The sequence below is a fragment of the Oncorhynchus nerka genome, linkage group LG5, assembly GCF_034236695.1.
Source record: "Oncorhynchus nerka isolate Pitt River linkage group LG5, Oner_Uvic_2.0, whole genome shotgun sequence".
Lineage (NCBI taxonomy): Eukaryota > Metazoa > Chordata > Actinopteri > Salmoniformes > Salmonidae > Oncorhynchus > Oncorhynchus nerka.
In genome coordinates, this window is record NC_088400.1 from 57711853 (window position 1) to 57731783 (window position 19931).

Below are 19931 nucleotides of genomic sequence, written 5' to 3' on the forward strand. Positions count from 1 at the left end.
GTTTGGAAGTAAAGCGTGAACTTCCAGCTTAGTCGACAAGTAGGGAAGGAGACACACACACACACACACACACACACACACACACACACACACGGTAGTTCTCAGCCTACAGGGCAGAGAGGCTTCGCTCTGCCAGATGTCTTACAACAACAGCTGTGTGACAGACACCAAGTGCCAAGTCCAGGCCTGCACCCTGTCAGTCTGAGACACACACAGACCATAGTGGTGGATGGCACCATCCCTCTGAGACTGGCTTCAGAGTGTTTGTTTGTGTGTGTGTGTGTGAGAAACATGTTCTCTCTCTCGTGTTTTTCGGGGGTTGCACGGAAACGGTTCACCTCATCGTTTTATTCATTTGTGTGTATTGCTGGTGTTCGTCTGTGTGTGCATTTTCGAGTGTTAAATAACTTGTTAACTAGGGCAGGGACAATTCCTTAGGATCGTGGCAAGGAAACAACACGAAGCGGATTTAACTTCTTTAGGAAAACGGAGCTAATGTTGTAAACAAACGTTATGTTATCCTGAGTCGCATTTGTTTATTTTCCAAGCTATAGCGCACAATATTTTAAATACAGTAGGATTTTAAAGGACCAAATAGTTTTTTTTTTTTTTTTTACCATGTAAAGAATATCGCGATAAAGGGCACCGTGACAGCCCTACTGTTAACCCCACCCTGACCTAACAGTATGTCTCTCTGTGTCTCTCTGTTCCAGAGGGGCTCCATGAAAAATGACAGAGGAGGTGATAGTTATAGCCAAGTGGGACTACTCGGCTCAGCAGGAACAGGAACTTGACATCCGGAAAAACGAGCGGCTGTGGCTCCTGGATGACAGCAAGACGTGGTGGAGGGTGAGGAACGCCTCCAACCGGACCGGCTACGTCCCCTCTAACTATGTGGAGAGGAAAAACAGCTTAAAGAAGACCTCGCTGGTGAAAAACATCAAAGACACACTCGGTGAGTTGGGTTAAGTGTGTAGGTGGGTGGACGAGGGTGTGTGTAAGACGGGGGGGGGCATCTCTGCTGTTTTCTAGGGGTGCACAGAGGCGGTGCACACTATCTCCAAGTAGTGTGTGTGTGTGTTTTCTTCTCTCTGCTGTTTTCTAGGGGTGCCTCCACAGAGGCGTCTCACCTCCGTGTGTTTAATGCGGATGAAGCACTGTTAAATGCTTGACTCCTTCACACACTTACACTCTCCAGTTAGAAATGATTTCTCAAGGCTGGTGATTTGTAAACAGTATGTTTAATACAGAAGAGTTTTGTTTTGTGAGGCCGTCCCTTTAAGCTATTCATTATCAGGCTAGGGAAAGCTGGTGTGTCGATCAGGAGAAATGCCGGTATTGAAGCTGCTTTTTCCCAGGTCAGAGGAGGTAAGAACTAATTTAATATGAAGTGCAAGGATCAAAGATTTTCTTGGCTGGACAACGGCTGGGATTAGCTGAGCTCCTGTAATTCTCACTGTGGACTGATCGGGTAGAACTCTCACCCTTATTAGGCTAATGAATGAATCTCTGTTGGTAGACACAAAGATGTTCGTACTCACAGAGAATTGGATATCCTTTCCAAATGGAGCGAAAGGGCAAGGCGATGCAATTTTTTTCATTTAAGTGGTCGACACTCAAGAGTGATACTGGGCAATAGGAACTGAAGTTGGGATGAGATGGAACCTTGCCATTCAATGTTATCAGGGATGAATAGGCGCATGCATCAGAAATGCACAAGATAGATGAGACTTCGAACTGAAAGAATATGATTACTAGCCAAGAGGATTTCTCCTAGTGCTTTGCCTAGTTGTCAGAGGTCTTGACAGACAATGCAATTAACAACCTGCTGCTTGTCTGATCCCGGCGCTGGGTCTCTGATCAGCCACGCATCCTATGCTGAAAGCCGAGAGATGGGGAGAATTAGAATGTGTAAGACAGAGAGGGGGGGGGGGGGAAGAGAGAGGGGAGGAGTATGTTGGTAGTAAATCTCTCTGTCAGGAGAAACAGGCCATGGCCCATGGCATTTACTGTCCCTGAATACTGCTTTATCTGATGTAGCTAGCTGTACTCATCTGTACTCTCTCTCACTTTTGTTCTCTCTCTCTGTGTATTAATGAGCCTTGGAACTTCAGGAAACATTTTTCACATCTCTAATCTCCCCCATCATCCATCGCAGATGAATAATCTACATAATGTTTAGTGAGGATAAATTGAGAAGATAAATTGTAGCCCTGGGCAGACCAGAGAGTGGATAGCTCACCATGGACACGTGGCACGTGTTGTGCTGTTTAGGGAATAATCGATCATTTGAAGGCTGTTCGGGCCCACAGCTGACAGGTCGATATCTAACCTCCGTCATGACAGTCTGACAGGGTCTCCTACTGTTTGCTATGGCAACCTCAAGGGCACGTGTGTTAAAATGGGGGTTAAATGAATCTGGTTTTGAGTGGAAGGGAATGGTATTAAATGTTAAGAACTGTAAAACCAAGCTATGACAGCTGTTGGTAACACCGGATGCAACCAGAGCCAACCATTTTTAGTTTATGGGATGTCTTTTAATATGGCTGGATTTCATTCCCCTCTCTCTCAGGAAACATAGTTCACTCTGTTCCTCCCTGATGGGTTTTGGATGTTAAAACACTTATGGTCTTCCAGTCTTCGTTGGCTTATGTCCATGCCTTTTCAGTCAAAGGATGTCTGTCTTCGTTGCATGTCGCTCCCAAGGTTGCATGTCGCCCCCAAGGTTGCATGTCGCCCCCAAGGTTGCATGTCGCCCCCAAGGTTGCATGTCGCCCCCAAGGTTGCATGTCGCCCCCAAGGTTGCATGTCGCCCCCAAGGTTGCATGTCGCTTGCATGTCGCTCCCAAGGTTGCATGTCGCCCCCAAGTTTGCATGTCGCCCCCAAGGTTGCATGTCGCCCCCAAGGTTGCATGTCGCCCCCAAGGTTGCATGTCGCCCCCAAGGTTGCATGTCGCTTGCATGTCGCTCCCAAGGTTGCATGTCGCCCCCAAGTTTGCATGTCGCCCCCAAGTTTGCATGTCGCCCCCAAGTTTGCATGTCGCCCCCAAGGTTGCATGTCGCCCCCAAGGTTGCATGTCGCCCCCAAGGTTGCATGTCGCTTGCATGTCGCTCCCAAGGTTGCATGTCGCCCCCAAGTTTGCATGTCGCCCCCAAGGTTGCATGTCGCCCCCAAGGTTGCATGTCGCCCCCAAGGTTGCATGTCGCTTGCATGTCGCTCCCAAGGTTGCATGTCGCCCCCAAGGTTGCATGTCGCCCCCAAGGTTGCATGTCGCCCCCAAGGTTGCATGTCGCCCCCAAGGTTGCATGTCGCCCCCAAGGTTGCATGTCGCCCCCAAGGTTGCATGTCGCCCCCAAGTTTGCATGTCGCCCCCAAGGTTGCATGTCGCCGCCCCAAGGTTGCATGTCGCCGCCCCAAGGTTGCATGTCGCCGCCCCAAGGTTGCATGTCGCCGCCCCAAGGTTGCATGTCGCCGCCCCAAGGTTGCATGTCGCCGCCCCAAGGTTGCATGTCGCCGCCCCAAAGTTGCATGTCGCCGCCCCAAGGTTGCATGTCGCCCCCAAGGTTGCGTCGCGCTTCAACAATCCACCGTTTGCTCTGTGTCAGTGGAATGCATTTGTAACCAACTTGCAGTGACCTGCCGTGTGGATCCCTCTGGCAGGATAGAACGAACACAGGTTGTGTCCATCGTTTACAGCAGCTCTCTGGCAACGCGCCATGTTGTTCTGCTCCGTGGATTGGCTATAACAAGCTTCACAGAGGTTACACAGATCTGTCTCCTTTATGTCTCATCACGGTGATAACCTACTTACTGTGTTCTCTATCCAACTCCCAACAGCGTCGCCGTGGAGCGTTCAGGTGGAAATATGTTATGTAGAACAGACCTCTGGCAGAATAAGGGTTCTTGTTGGCTCTATTCATGATATTTCTATGTGCAACGTTCAACACATTTGCTTCCTGAATGTGACTCTGGTCTGCATTAGACTATTAGGCTTCTACTATATCTGTTTAAGTGTTAATGCCCTCGATGCTGGTGTTTGGAGGATATATTGGCACAGGTGTTGAGAAACATCGTCTCGGGCCAGGAAACCGTGCCAATATATCCTCCAAACACCGGCTTCGAGGGCGTTATCACTTTTTAACAGGTTACCAACATGTTCAAATAATGATTGACGTATTTCCATTAACTTTATTTGGATTCATTTGTTCATACTATTTCATCCTTCCACGATGATATAGTCCTGACACAAATCTAGGGGTTGCTACCCAAGCCGGCAGGTCTTTCGTTATATCGGTTCGGTTGACAGAGACGAGACTCAGTCGTTAAGTCCTTTTGTTCTGTATCTATGGACACGACTCAGTCGTTTATGTGGATTGCACAGTGAGATGGAACAGAGTAAATAGGCATTTCCACGTCATAGCTTTAGCCGGTGGTAACTTGTGGAATAAACACCGGCTGAAATGCGGTTTTAACCAATCAGCGCCACCCGTTGTATAAATAGTGAGTAACCTGAGGGTGTTTTCTGCTGCTAACAGTGACACATACTCTTCCCTACCAATCCAGCTATTTATCAATTAATATAAACCTGGAGACACTGTTTAAAGGGGGAACTCTATATCCATTACAGCTCTCTTTGTTCTCTTGTCAGGCCTGTAGTGAAACACAGAGCTTTTTGGCATCTCTTTCTCTCTCTCACTCACTCACTCACTCACTCACTCACTCACTCTCTACCCCCTCTCCCCCCCAAGGCAGATGAAGTGGTGGAAGGTGGGTGTTACTGCTTTGTGTAAGGAATGCACACTCAAATACCATCAGGCTTACACTGTGATTCCTAATGCGGGCATGCGCTTAAACACACACACGCCTTGAACACCACCCACACGTGAACTTGCTAACTGCTATGTTCTTGTTGTTGTATTGAATTGTTTGCATCCCCAATGGGGATCAGTAGAAATGTCAGAACATTTAACCAATCATCTCCAGACAACTTGCTACAACCGTGGCTTCCTCCAAGGACAACCCCTGTGTGTGTGTATGGCTGGACCTCCATCTGTTTTCTGATTGGTTATTACCAGGGTTACTTCAACCAGTGACACGTTTGCCTTCTCCACGGCAGGTGTTACGCCCTCATGTTTTCACTGGAAACACCAAAGCGATGCAATATTTGCTTTAGTCAGTCACCAGTTGATTTGAATCCTATCTAGTGTAGGTCTACTTATCTTCTATGTTTATTTAGTCATAATGTGTGTGTGTGTGTGTGTGTGTGTGTGTGTGTGTGTGTGTGTGTGTGTGTGTTCTAAGTAATCAGGTTTGTGCAGTACATAATCATCTCTAACCACTGAGGTGTTAAAATTACCAACACAACTGCAGCCCTTTGTAGCGATTCAAATGACCTTTCTGTTTTGGAGCTGGGTCTACTGATAGGCTTCTGATGTGTTCTTAGCTCCATTGGGTGCCAGTCAGTATAATGCTCTGCCTGTGGAAACGTTGGCTCCGTTCACCTTCCCACAAATAATGACCTGGTGCCAACCCAGCTAGAATGAAACTCAACTCCATGTCCTCCGTTCACCTTCCCACAAATAATGACCTGGTGCCAACCCAGCTATGATGAAACTGAACTCCCTGTCCTCCGTTCACCTTCCCACAAATAATGACCTGGTGCCAACCCAGCTAGGATGAAACTCAACTCCATGTCCTCCGTTCATCTTAGTGGAACAGTTCACATTGGGTGCCTCAAATGTCACCCTGATCCCTATATAGTGCGCTATGTTTTAAAATATTTTTTTATACCAGAGCTCAGGTCAAAAGTAGTGCACTATATAGTGAATAGGGTGCCATTTGGGACGCATACAGTCTTGCCAACTGGAACCTTTTTCAAAAGAACTAAAACTGTAATCTACCTTAACGTTTCTTTATGGACTATTGAATAATCATGACATTAAATAAACTGTGCCTTTTTAAACAGCTTGGACATTTCCAGAAAATGATGTCATGGCTTTAGAAGCTTCTGATAGGTTAATTGACATAATTTGAGTCAATTGGAGGTGTACCTGTGGATGTATTTCAAGACCTACTTTCAAACTCAGTGCCTCTTTGCTTGACATCATGGGAAAATCAAAAGAAATCAGCCAAGACCTCAGATTAAAAGTTCTATATCGACATAACCTGAAAGGCCGCTCAGCAAGGAAGAAGCCACTCCTCCAAAATCGCCATAAAAAAGCCAGACTACGGTTTGCAACTGCACATGGGGACAAAGATCGTACTTTTTGGAGAAATGTCCTCTGGTCTGATGAAACAAAAATAGAACTGTTTGGCCATAATGACCATCGTTATGTTTGGAGGAAGCCGAAGAACACCATCCCAACCATGCACGGGGGTGGCAGCATCATGTTGTGGGGGTGCTTTGCAGCAGGAGGGACTGGTGCACTTCACAAAATAGATGGCATCATGAGGCAGAAAAATGATGTGGATATATTGAAGCAACATCTCAAGACATCAGTCAGGAAGTTAAAGCTTGGTCGCAAATGGTTCTTCCAAATGGACAATGACCCCAAGTATACTTCCACATTTGTGGCAAAATGGCTTAAGGACAACGAAGTCAAGGTATTGGAGTGGGTATCACAAAGTCCTGACGTCAATCCTATAGAACATTTGTGGGCAGAACTGAAAAAGCGTGTGCGAGCAAGGAGGCCTACAAACCTGACTCAGTTACACCAGCTCTGTTAGGAGGAATGGACCAAAATTCACTGAACTTATTGTGGGAAGCTTGTGGAAGGCTACCCAAAACATTTGACCCAAGTTAAACAATTTAAAGGCAATGCTACCAAATACTAATTGAGTGTATGTAAACCTCTGACCCACTGGGATGAAAGAAATAAAAGCTGAAAGAAATAATTCTCTCTACTATTATTCTGACATTTGACATTCTTAAATAAAGTGGTGTTCCTAACTGACCTAAGACAGGGAATTTGTACTTCGATTAAATGTCAGGAATTTTGAAAAACAAAGTTTAAATATATTTGGCTACGGTGTATGTAAACATCTGACTTCAACTGTATATGGCCAACGTACCATGGCTAAGGGCTGTTCTTAAGCACGACCCAACGCAGAGTGCCTGGATGCAGCCCTTAGCTGTAGTATATTGGCCATATACCACAACCCCCCCGAGGTGTCATATTGCTATAATAAACTGGTTACCAACGTAATTAGAACAGTAAAAAGAGATGTCTTGTCATACCCGTGATATGAGTCTGATATACGACGGCTGTCAGCCAATCAGCATCCGGGCTTGAACCACCCAGTTCATAATGACAAATAAATAATGTTTTGTCGAAGATGTGGCTAATTTAAAATTGGGTGTCCTAAGGCAGTCAAGTAGATGAATTGTGTTTTTAAATGAACCCTCCAAGTACAGTTGTCTGATGAAGATATGTTTTGTTAATGCTCATCACTGATTCTGTAAACAAGGTGGTTAAAGGGCTTTCCTCTTGATTAGCTACATTCTTTGAGTCTTGGCCACTCTGCAGACCTCATTCTGGGGGTGCTACCCTCATTGATTTGACGTTTTCTCTGTCATAAATGTCAGTGTACTGAGGGTTGTGTTCAGGCCACTGGCTCTGTCAATACGGTGTTCAACCATTCAGGGCTGGCAGTTGGACATTGTTGTCACGGCTCGATTTTGTTGCCATGCAATGTATATGGTCACGTTGTCTTTGCTGACAACTTCAGGGGCCCAAATGTAGTATGCTGCTCAGCCAGGGGAGACGATGTGCCTTCTAGCTAACCAGAGCGTTGCTGGTCAGTACTAAATGTTAGCGTTTTTAAAACCTGTATTGTCAAGCTGATCGTGTTGCAGTCCTAATATATAGATCGAACTACGTTGTGCTTGTCCGGAACTTGTGAGATGCGTTTGGAGAAAAAGTGGTGCTCGGCTTACTCCGAGCCAGAAGCTGCTACTGCTGAAGTTTCAAGGGAATTGAGTCGGTGATGGGCGATCGGAGGACAGTAGAACAGACAGAGAAATTGCTGCTCAGACAAGAATGGCTAAGGTTTGATTTGACAAGTGACAGCGAGCGACGGAGAGCTGTAGAGGGGTGTAGAGTTAAACGACTAGAGTATTGTCTGGGAGACGAGCACTCTCCGCCTCTACTCTCTACTCGCTCCATCCTACCGCGCTATCCTCCTCTCTCCATCGTCCTCTTAAGTACACTCACACAGCTTTCCTAGCCATCGTGCAGAAAATAAAAAATGTAATTAAGAGAGAATGAGTTCCCGGCAAACCTCAGATAATCATCTTACTCTGATATGCATCAGTGATTGTAGGGTAGATATAGGTAGATGTAGCCTAGGTATCGGTTTACAGTATATCCTCCCTGTGCTGGAATTTAATTTCAGACTGAGACATGGAGAAGAAAATCAGCTTTATGAAAATTGAATAAAGCGAAAGTTGCTGGCGAGTGATTCATTAGTCTCATACCACACCTTAAGTGAAGTGTCTCATCAGGAGAGAGAGGAGGGAGGGGGAGAGAGACAGGGTGGGAGGAGACAGGGTGGGAGAGAGAGAGGGAGGGAGGGGAAGAGAGAGAGACAGACAGGGGTGGGAGAGAGACTGGGTGGGAGGAGAGACAGACAGGGTGGGGGAGGAGAGAGCGAGGTGGGAGGGGAGGGAGACAGGGTGGGAGGGGAGAGACAGACAGGGTGGGAGGAGAGAGCGAGGTAGGGGAGGGAGAGGGTGCGAGCGAAAGAGACAGACCGGGTGGGAGGAGAGGGAGAGACAGACAGGGTGGGAGGAGAGAGAGAGGAAGGTGGGAGGAGAGAAGGGAGGGGGAGAGACAGACTGGGTGGGAGGAGAGACAGACAGGGTGGGAGGAGGGAGAGAGAGACCGACAGGATGGGAGGAGGAAGAGAGACAGACAGGGTGGGAGGAGGGAGAGAGACAGGGTGGGATACAGGTGGGGGAGAGAGAGGGGGAGAGGAGGGAGGGGGAGAGAGACAGACAGGGTGGGGGAGGAGAGAGGAGGGGGAGGAGAGAGACAGACAGGGTGGGAGGAGAGAGAGACAGACAGGGTGGGAGGAGAGAGAGACAGACAGGGTGGGAGGAGAGAGAGACAGACAGGGTGGGAGGAGAGAGAGACAGACAGGGTGGGAGGGGAGAGAGACACGGGGTGGGAGGGGAGAGAGGAGGGCACTAAGGACCACCTGGACTCACATTCTTCTTGTGGATCACACTGCTACTTAATAGCATGGTGGGCAGTGGACCAATTATCTATTATCGGAGACCATCTGAGCATTATATTGCAAGGAGAACATTCTGACTAAGCACAGCCTGTTCTATTCTTCAGCCCATGAAATGGGCCTATATCTGGGATTGATACGGAATAGCTTGGCAGAATTACTTTATTTTCTCACTCCTCTAGTACCACTGCAGTAGCCATACATGATTAGTGTTACTCTGCAATCACCATTTTGTTACATTGAACAGTTGTCCCCGGGTCCTCTACATTGCTTCCCTGCACCTGTCCCTGGCCTGTTCTTCTTAATCAGCATAAATTAAGAGTGTATCGTTAAGCATCAACGAGTCAGCTGTATGGGTCCACACTGTGACTCGCCTCGGGCCCAGTTGAATTGATGGCTTGGTGAGGGCCCAGTTGAATGAATGGATGGCTTGGGGAGGGCCCAGTTGAATGAATGGATGGCTTGGTGAGGGCCCAGTTGAATGAATGGATGGCCTGGTGAGGGCCCAGTTTAATGAATGGATGGCTTGGTGAGGGCCAAGTTGAATGAATGGATGGCTTGGTGAGGGCCCAGTTGAATGAATGGAGGGCTTGGGGATGGTCCAGTTGAATGAATGGATGGCTTGGTGAGGGCCCAGTTGAATGAATGGATGGCTTGGTGAGGGCCCAGTTGGATGAATGAATAGATGGCTTGGTGAGGGCCCAGTTGAATGAATGGATGGCTTGGTGAGGGCCCAGTTGGATGAATGAATAGATGGCTTGGTGAGGGCCCAGTTGAATGAATGAATGGATGGCTTGGTGAGGACCCAGTTGAATGAATGAATGGATGGCTTGGTGAGGGCCCAGTTGAATGAATGGATGGCTTGGTGAGGGTCCAGTTGAATGAAGGAATGGATGGCATGGTGAGGGCCCAGTTGAATGAATGGATGGCTTGGTGAGGGCCCAGTTGATCGGGGTAGCCACTCTTCTTTTACATTTTTAAATAATAAAAAAATTGACCCCCAATTTCGATCTTGTCTCATCGCTGCAACTCCAACGGGCTCGGGAGGTGAAGGTCGAGTCATTCGTCCTCCGAAACATTAACCGCCAAACCCCGCCTCTTAACACCCGCCCGCTTAACCTGGAAGCCAGCACCAATGTATCGAACGAAACATCGTTCACGACCGAGGTCGGCGTGCAGGCGTCCGTTCCGCCAGAAGGAGTCGCTAGAGCGCAATGAGCCAAGTAAAGCCCCCCCAACCCGGACGACGCTGGGCCAATTGTGCTTTATGCTCTCAAGACACTTCCTCACGATTTATGCCTACTTATTTTTTGATTATCTTTCAGGTTCCCATTAAGCGCTTATTGTCTAATTAGTGTTGTCACTGTCATCGCAGCGTTGCTTAGTGGGGGCGACTGTGAGTTAGTGTGTCGTTACCGTTGTGGTGTGTGAGCGCAGCACAGAGTGCCTCGTTTGTTGTTGCATGCTGCAGAGGAATGAGCATGAAAGTCATGGGCCAGCTGTCAGAGCTTGCTGAGGAAGGAAGGTATATGTGCGTCATCTCTTAGAAAAGTTGTGTGTGTAAATGCTAATCTCCCTGCCTGCCTGCTACTTGCTCTACAACCCCTTGAAATGGCATCGGCCCTACCGTGTAAAACACCAGCCCAGTACGATCCCGTATGTAAAACTAATCTTAGCTATTTCCTTTATTTCTGTGAAAGCTATAAATAGTGACGGCGCCGCCTCCTCACAGCTTGTTGTGTGAGGGGTGGAATGGCTTGTTGATGGGGGATAGTTGTGACAGGGGCTAAGTGATGGTATTTCACCCCCCACCTCTCAAGGGCACTGTTTTCCAAATCGCTCACTTTCTTCCCACCCCCCAGGCCGAAACAGAAGCAGCTTCTTATCCCCGTTTTCCCCGTGACGCTGCCACTGGCCTTTGTGTGTCATGGTGGAGGCTGATTCATGGAGACGAGGGCTGTCTTCTCGTCATTTTAACTCTGAGGGTGTATTATTCTGTTTGTTGTGGGTCATATTTAACCTGTTCGGTCCATCATGCTGTCGGTCTCCATATATATATGTGTGTGTGTGTGTGTGTTTCTCCGTATGTAGGATCTACTCTATGATTGAACCAGTATCTGGGCAAAGCAGCCTCTTCCGGTTCAAAACAATACCTTGAACTGTTTTCGGTTGCTTGTGAATGTTTATTTAGTCCTTTATTGGAAGTGCACACAGCGTGAGTGACATGTATTTTGACGTGACTGGTTCGGTCTACGATATGCTCTTTTCACGAGGGGTAGTACTATGATGGGAGACCGAGAGGTCTATGATTTAATCATGTTTTTTTTGGTCCCACCGGCGTCGTGTTATCTGTGCTGCGTGTAACTGGGCACGTGTAAGCTACGTGATGCTTCCCGTGAGCAGGTGTGTTTTTCATTGTGAGATGTCTGCTTATTACAAACCCGTGTTCAGCCCATCTCATCTCCAGGTTTGCGCGCTCTTGTAAGTCTGCTAAGAACGGTGTGCTGTTGTACACTCAAAACCAACACCGTCCCTGGTTGGCTGCGTGCTCCGTCGGAGCAGAAGGCCGGTTAAGCGTCAAGGACACCGAAGGTCAGAAAGCCGCCTTGTTTCATGCATGAGATTGGGCGGGGTGGAGGAGGAAGAGGGGGCGGGGCGGGGTGGAGGAGGAAGAGGGGGGCGGGGTGGAGGAGGAAGAGGGGGGGTGGAGTGGGAAGTGGGGGGGGGGAGGGAGGAAGGGGGGGGGGGTGGAGGAGGAAAGAGTGGGGGGGGGGGGGTGGAGGAGGAAGAGGGGGGCGGGGTGGAGGAGGAAGAGGGGGGTGGAGTGGAGGGGGAAGTGGGGGGGGGGGGTGGAGGAGGAAGAGGGGGGCGGGGTGGAGGAGGAAGAGGGGGGTGGAGTGGAGGAGGAAGTGGGGGGGTGACCTTTCAGAGTGCTCTCCTACCTGGCTGTGAGGGAGTGGCTGAGAGGGTTGAGGTTAATTCTGTCTAACACTAGGCTTTAAACAACAATGATCCTCTTCCTTCTGCATGCATGAGCGATTCTCTATATTGTCTTAAATAGATGTGTCAATGTTCAGAGGGCGAGTTCGAGGGATTGAGTCTAAAGTGAAAGGAGGAGCCTAATTTTACAGGAGTAGTTTACAGTGGGGGACCGGTTTGGGGGGTTGTTGTTGAAAGAGATTAAAGGTCAATATTTTCCAGCGAGAGAGCCAACCGAACACTCCATAGTAAGTGTCCCAAATGTCACCCTATTCCCTACATAGGGTTCTGGTCAAAAGTAGCGCACTATGTAGGGAATAGGTTGCAATTTGGGATGCAGACCTGTCCACCTCGGTGTAACCTGATCTACATTTCCTGTCTCCTAAACAGCCTTCCTTTACAGTGGTCTGGTCAGTAGCTGCCTGAGAGGGATTAACATCGCCTATCAATTAGAGTTCGACGACTATGATTTTTCAACACCGATACCGATTAGTGGAGGACCAAAAAAGCCGATACCGATTAATCGGCCAGTTTTTTAAATTTTATTTGTAATAATGACACTTACAACAATACTGAATGAACACTTATTTTTACTTAATATAACACATGAATACAATCAATTTAGCCTCAAGTAAATAATGAAACATGTTCAATTTGGTTTAAATAATGCAAAAACAAAGTGTTGGAGAAGAAAGTAAAAGTGCAATATGTGCCATGTAAGAAAGCTAACGTGAGAACATATGAAAGCACGTGAGAACATATGAAAGCTGGTGTTTCCTTTTAACATGAGTCTTCAATATTCCCAGGTAAGAAATTTTAGGTTGTAGTTATTATAGGAATTATAGGACTATTTCCCTCTATACCATTTGTATTTCATTAACCTTTGACTATTAGATGTTCTTATAGGCACTTTAGGATTGCCAGTGTAACAGTATAGCTTCCGTCCCTCTCCTCGCTCCTCCCTGGGCTCGAACCAGCAACACAACGACAACAGCCACCATCGAAGCAGCGTTACCCATGCAGAGCAAGGGGAACAACTACTAGAAGGCTCAAAGCGAGTGACGTTTGAAACACAATTAGCGCGTTCTAACTAGCTAGCCATTTCACTTCGGTTACACCAGCCTCATCTCGGGAGTTGATAGGCTTGAAGTCATAAACAGCGCAATGCTTTACGCACAACGAAGAGCTGCTGGCAAAACGCACGAAAGTGCTGTTTAAATGAATGTTTACGTGCCTGCTTCTGCCTACCACCGCTCAGTCAGATACTTAGATACTTGTATGCTCAGTCAGATTATATGCAACGCAGGACACGCTAGATAATATCTAGTAATATCATCAACCATGTGTAGTTAACTAGTGATTATGATTGATTGTTTTTTACAAGATAACTTTATTGCTAGCTAGCAACTTATCTTGGCTTACTGCATTCGCGTAACAGGCAGTCTCCTTGTGGAGTGCAACGAGAGAGAGGCAGGTCGTTATTGCGTTGGACTAGTTAACTGTAAGGTTGCAAGATTGGATCCCCGAGCTGACAAGGTGAAAATCTGTAGTTCTGCCCCTGAACAGTTAACCCACTGTTCCTAGGCCGTCATTGAAAATAAGAATGTGTTCTTAACTGACTTGCCTAGTTACATAAAGGTATACATTTATTTTATTTTATTGGCGCCCAAAAATACCCATTTCCGAATGTTATGATAACTTGAAATCGGCCCTAATTAATCAGCCATTCCGATTAATTGGTTGACCTCTACTATCAATACCCAGAACCAACCCCCCCCCCCCCCCGGTCTCTCCTCTGGCCTTACCTCCAGTTTCCTTCCAGCACTAATTACCCAGAACCCCTCACTCCCCCCTAACTCTATCTGAAGTGTTTACCTCTCTCCCTGGCTGCAGCCTTAAAGAGAAGTGGTGACCTCCTAACCCTGGACTGTCCTCTACCAGCAGTACTAGGAGCTAATTAGCCCAGCTTGCTGCTGCACTTCACTTGAAGGCTGTTTTTGGAGTAGCGTAGCTGCCTACTCAATCTCAATGACCACATAGGGCTTTCGGTTTGGAGCCATTTTCACCTCAGGACTTTTTCAAATATGTTGAGGGACTTTTTACTATGTTATTCTGCTCTGTTGTGGAACTACTGCGGAGATCTTCAATATGTGGTATAAATATTTGTCTATTTACCAAGTTATTTCTCTGTCTCTCCCTCTCTAAGGCCTGGGGAAGACGAAGAGGAAGACGAGTGCCCGCGATGCCTCGCCAACACCCAGCACGGACGCAGAGTACCCGTCCAATGGTGGCGGAGGTAGCAGCGCCGAGCGTATCTATGACCTCAGCATCTCAGCCCTGGTCAAGTTCGCCTACACGGCGGAGCGGGAAGACGAGCTGACACTGGTGAAGGGGTCAAGGATCATTGTCATGGAGAAGTGTAGCGACGGCTGGTGGCGAGGGAGTTCTGAAGGTCTGGTAGGATGGTTCCCCTCTAACTATGTCCTGGAGGAGGGAGAGGAGGAGGCCGTCTGGGGGGACCTAAGCGGAGGTTACCCAGGACAGGGGGCAGGGTCGGGAGGGGTGACCAACGGGACCACCAGGGCGATCCACACTGTTCAGACGCTGTACCCCTTCAGCTCTGTGACCGATGAGGAGCTGAACTTTGAAAAGGGCGAGGTGATGGCGGTGCTGGAGAAACCGGAGAACGACCCTGAGTGGTGGCGGTGTCGGAACGCCCGTGGACAGGTGGGCCTGGTGCCAAAGAACTATGTGGTTATCCTTAGCGACGATCTAGCCCCCGGGGGTGGGATGGGCTCGGGCCCCCACTCGCCCCAGATCAACTACACAGGGCCGGCCCGCGTGGGAAAGTTTGCCGGGAAGGACTGGTACTATGGGGGAGTGACCAGGCATCAGGCAGAGTGTGCGCTCAACGAGAGAGGAGGTCAGGGAGACTTCCTGGTCAGAGACAGCGAATCATCGGTGAGTGGTCGAGAGAGTATTGTGATTGGTGGAAATGGGGGGAGAACAGTTGATTTTCGTGTCTCTTATTATTTATATGATAATGTACTCTATGGTTTACAATAGCTTTATCATACTGTATTTTGAGCTGTGTTTATTGGGAAAGCTGTCTTGAGGGAAATCGTACATTATTCAGTGGGATGGGTGGACTTTACAGTAGAACTAAGGCCCCCTCTAGTGGTTTAAGAATGAAACTCCATGGCAAAAGTCATCCATTTCTGATCTCTCGCTCTCTCTCTCCCAGCCCAGTGATTTTTCCGTGTCCCTCAAGGCGATGGGAAAGAACAAGCACTTCAAGGTTGCGCTGGCGGAGGGGGTCTACTGTATCGGCCAGAGACGCTTCATCAGCATGGACGAACTGGTGGAGCATTACAAAAAAGCCCCGATCTTCACCAGCGAACATGGAGACAAACTCTACCTGGTCAAACCTCTGCTGTGAACACACACAAATGCTCGCATTCATACATTTGCACACACACACACACACACACACACACACACTCCGGACCCCGGTGCTCGGCCTGGCCTAATAACAAGCCTTATTAACCGGACTTGCGACTGACTGATTGAGCACAGCAATATCCACTGGTCTGCCCATGACCCTTCAATACAGGTGCTAAAAGTCACCATCACCTCAACAGAGAATCATTTAGCACAGAGAGAGACTCAAATGGTACATGTTGGCCACCGTAGCTCAGATTCCTTTCAGAATAATGACACTGAGTCCTGTCCAGAAGTGTCCAGAGAACAGCTTCAGTAAGGGCCCATCTGTAAGCACCCGCTCTTTGCCTTGGCTGACAACTCCACCTCCTAGTAAAAGCCCTGCCGGTGCCTCCTAGGTTTTTGGAGTGAGCACGGATGGGGATTTACAGACAATGGTTCCTTCACGACAGCTACATACACTATGAAAGTGAATATTTAATGTGACCCGTCCCTTGCAGAAAGTAGTATTACGTTTCCATAGACCCTTGTACCAGAAAGAAAGGCACCACAAATTGTACTTGTACTGTATTTACCAGATAAGGAAAGGGCGCCCTCTGTAGGTGTATTGTGGAATGGACACGGTCAGGAAGCTGCGAGTTGAATGTCCGTGGATGTATACCGCCGACCATGTGCCACACCCTCATACTGCTCAAATGTGCCCCTAACGTTCTCTTCGAATCCACCGCTTTCCTCAACGTCCGAGTGGAAACGTCGCTGACCGAGGATGAGGTTTCAAGAGCGATAGGAAAAACGTTTCGTTGGTTTGTCTGTTTGCCAATCAGTCTGTTCAAAATTAGTTTCCTGCTTTTAAAAATGAAAAACTGTGTCTTAATGTTACTGAGCACTGTTATTTAAATCTTGTTTTCAGCTGTGTATGTATATTTAAAAAGAAGATTAAGGTGAATATATGAATTTAGATACAGCGGAAGGTACTGTATTCCAAGATGGTGTGGTGACTTGAGGGTTGAAATACTTTTGTTCAATTAAAAGTTTTGCCGAAACAAGCTTTCTGGTTGCACATTTGTCTGCAGTGTCATTTTATTCCCTTTCACGTTTTTAAAATATTGTTCAATCTTGTTCAATTAGAATACATTCAAATTGCATTTCTGTATTTTTAGCATGTTCTACCAACAGATGGCAATGTTACTGCAGGTAGGATTTCGTCATTTCAGGACCTGAAGGCCCGTCCTGATGCAAGAGCTTAGGTAACCACAAAAGTGCTTGCTTCCTTTACGTCTTATCAGAACGTTTGGGATGCCTCTCCTTAATCCCGATACGACATGAGGAGATCTGGTTTGTCTCCCAATATGGTTTGTCCCAAATTGCACCTTATGGGCCCCTGGTCAAAAGTAATGGACTATTTAGGTAATAGGATCTCATTTAGGAAGCAGCCACTGCCTTACAACCTAACCCATGGTAGCTATGTTGTCTCTTTCCTAGAGATAAATGAGTGTAGCTATAGCTAGCCAGATCCAAGTCAGGTGTTGCCGAGACGTAATGCTCCTGTACAACTCCTCAGGGACAAAACGGAGGTGAATGTGGATTGTATTTGAGGCCTCCATTGTGGTCGTCTGGTTGAGACCGTGTAGAAGTACATAAAGAGGAGCCGAGAGAGAACGCAGTCCTTGGCTCACAGTTACGGTATGTGTAAGACTGTGGTGTTTGTATAGTTGTGAGGTGTACTTGGATGAAACTCAAGTCTGAAGTGGTGGCGGCCTCTCTTCAATTCATCTCTCCAATATCCCTGTGGGCTGATGTGAAAGAACTGAGAAAAGAGAAGTGCACTACCACTCTACTGGGTTCTCCACTCTTTGTGCTATAAATGGATAAGAGGAGATGGAGAGAGGAATCCTCCACTATTGAGATGTTGAATGTTACATCTGAATGCGACTGTTATTGGCCTGCTGTTGTCTCTTACTGTAGTCTGGAGCAACTCTCAGAAACCGTCAACTGGAACTAATTACCTTGGAGATACAGTTTGTTTACCCTGAGGGAATGTTGTCCATTAGTTCACTAGGAATGTAACCTTCTGACATTTCAACAGCCGGTACAGTCAACAGCAACACATAAGACAGGTATTGATTATAGTGTTTTTACTGGGTTCTGTCTCGATGCACCAAATATGAAGTTTAGTCCTCAACATATCTCTTTACATTGTTTACAGTCACACATTTTTCTGTCAACTTGGATTTTATTGTGGAATACGAGGAGAAAGTTTTGAAGGTTTTTCTTTCAACTGAAACGGATGCCCTCCCATGATATACAGTGTTCTTTGTATTGGTATAAGGACCGTTGGTACCGTTTCTTCAACAACACACCACAGTACTGTATATTTAATTGAATAGAGCTTCTTCCTGCTTGCCTTGACTACATAATGCATGTGCAGTATTGGCTATTCAGAGAGACAGAGCTTTTGTCACAACATCACTCCGAGATATTTGATTGAGTGGAAATGGCATTGTTCTGATGAAAAGCAGCTGGTTGTGGGTTATGTGGGTCAGAATAGACCAGTCGCAGTTCATTCCCTTCTTTTGCTTTCTCTCTCCCTCTTTCGTTTTCATTGAGATGGTAGAAGTATTACACTGTGTGCCTACCTTGCTTAGCTCTCTCTAGTCTCTGTTGACCAAGCTGAGTGTTTATCTTTCCCCACTATGTATCCTCCCAGACCTGGGTCCAAATACTATTCAAGACTTTTCTAATACGTTTAGCGTATGCTTCGGGTCTGCCTGGAGTGCCAGATGGGCAGGGTTTTGTATTTTTCCGACTATTCTAATGGTTCTATTGTGCCAGGCAAGCTCAATCAAGCCCAGAATAAAGTATGTTGAAATGTATACAAACAGTAGCTGAACCCAGGTTTGTGTTTCTCCACTGGCCTTTACTTACTTCTTCATTGATCTGCCGCGACCCTCCTATCCTCTGAGGAGATTTCATAAAGGCTGTGAATGTCTGAATGTCAGAGCAGTCCAGGGCCAGGCGCAGCACTTAGCAGTCAGCCGCTCCATATCCTCTTCATCCCCTGTTTTCCACCTCGCTGCCCCCATCTCCCTCTCTCTGTTGGCAACACCCCCATCTGTTAATCTGCTGCTGCCTGCCCAGCGTGTTGGGCAATGTCAGAGATAGAGACAAAGATGGGGGGGGGGGGGGGTTGATAGACAGAGATTTTTTTAAAAGCACTCCTCAATCCTAGTGAGAAAGAGAGATTGGTACAATGAAATCCACTTTAATACTGAGAACACTAGCTAGACTAATTCACTTTATCTCTGTTTTGTCACAAGTCACCCATCAGCAGGGCTGTGTGAGTCACCATGAAGACCCATAGGGTGCATTCAGTATGAATAGTTATTGTCTTTTCTCCCTCTAACGCAGGGGCTGAGGAAACAGCAAGAGGAGATGGCAAAGGTGAGTGTGTGTTACCGGGAGACTGGGTAACCAGGGGTTACCAAGATGGGGTTGGATTCAATCAAACCAACCCTAGCAATGTTGATTTCAATATGTTGAGTTGTGCAACTGTAGCTTGAAGACATACACTGAGTGAACAAAACATTAAGAACACCTGCTCTTTTCATGACAGACTGACCAGGTGAAAGCTGTGATCCATTATTGATGTCACTTGTTAAATCAGTGTAGACGAAGGGGAGGAGACCGGCTAAAGAAGTCTTGAGACATAAATGGATTGTGTATGTGTGCCATGCAAATGGTGAATGGGAAAGACAAATGGATATGGTAGTAGGTGTGAGGTGCACCGGTTTAAGTTGGTCAAGAACTGCCATGCTGCTGGGTTTTTCCACGCTCAACAGTTTCCCGTATGTATTAAGAATGGTTCACCGCTCAAAGGACATCCAGCCAACTTGACACAACTGTGGGAATCATTGGAGTCAACATGGGCCAGCATCCCTGTGGAACACCTAGTAGAGTCCATGCCCTGACGAACTGATGCTGTTCTGAGGGCAAAAGGATGGGGGCGGTGGGGGGTGCAACTCAATATTAGGAAGGTGTTCTTAATGTTTTATACATTCAGTGTATGTACACACACAGCAAGAGGCCAGGAGAGAGGTCAGAGGGACAGATGTGAGAGAAGACTTCCTTGGTACCTCCACACTACATGGTGGTGTTCAGTTATCATCATATTTCTATAGTCTCTCACTCACACCGTTGTTATGTTTGAGTTGGGAGCTGTGGAGTGTTGTTGTCCCAGCCTGCTTTCCCAGCGTGGACCTGGCCCTCACCCCACAGT

The 19931-nt window shown here is 47.3% G+C and overlaps 1 protein-coding gene across 2 annotated transcripts in view; it reads left to right on the plus strand.

Annotated features, from left to right (window-relative positions):
• LOC115129713 (cytoplasmic protein NCK2-like) overlaps window positions 1-16715 on the plus strand; it is a 58381-nt gene extending 41666 nt beyond the window's left edge. For both annotated transcript variants that reach the window (XM_065018810.1, XM_065018809.1), the window contains 3 exons: window positions 714-955; window positions 14421-15175; window positions 15459-16715. In XM_065018810.1, coding sequence (XP_064874882.1) covers window positions 730-955; window positions 14421-15175; window positions 15459-15653 — 1176 coding nt within the window. In that variant the 5' untranslated portion in view covers window positions 714-729 and the 3' untranslated portion in view covers window positions 15654-16715. The remainder of the gene's footprint in view (window positions 1-713; window positions 956-14420; window positions 15176-15458) is intronic.
• Window positions 16716-19931: the final 3216 nt, after the last annotated feature.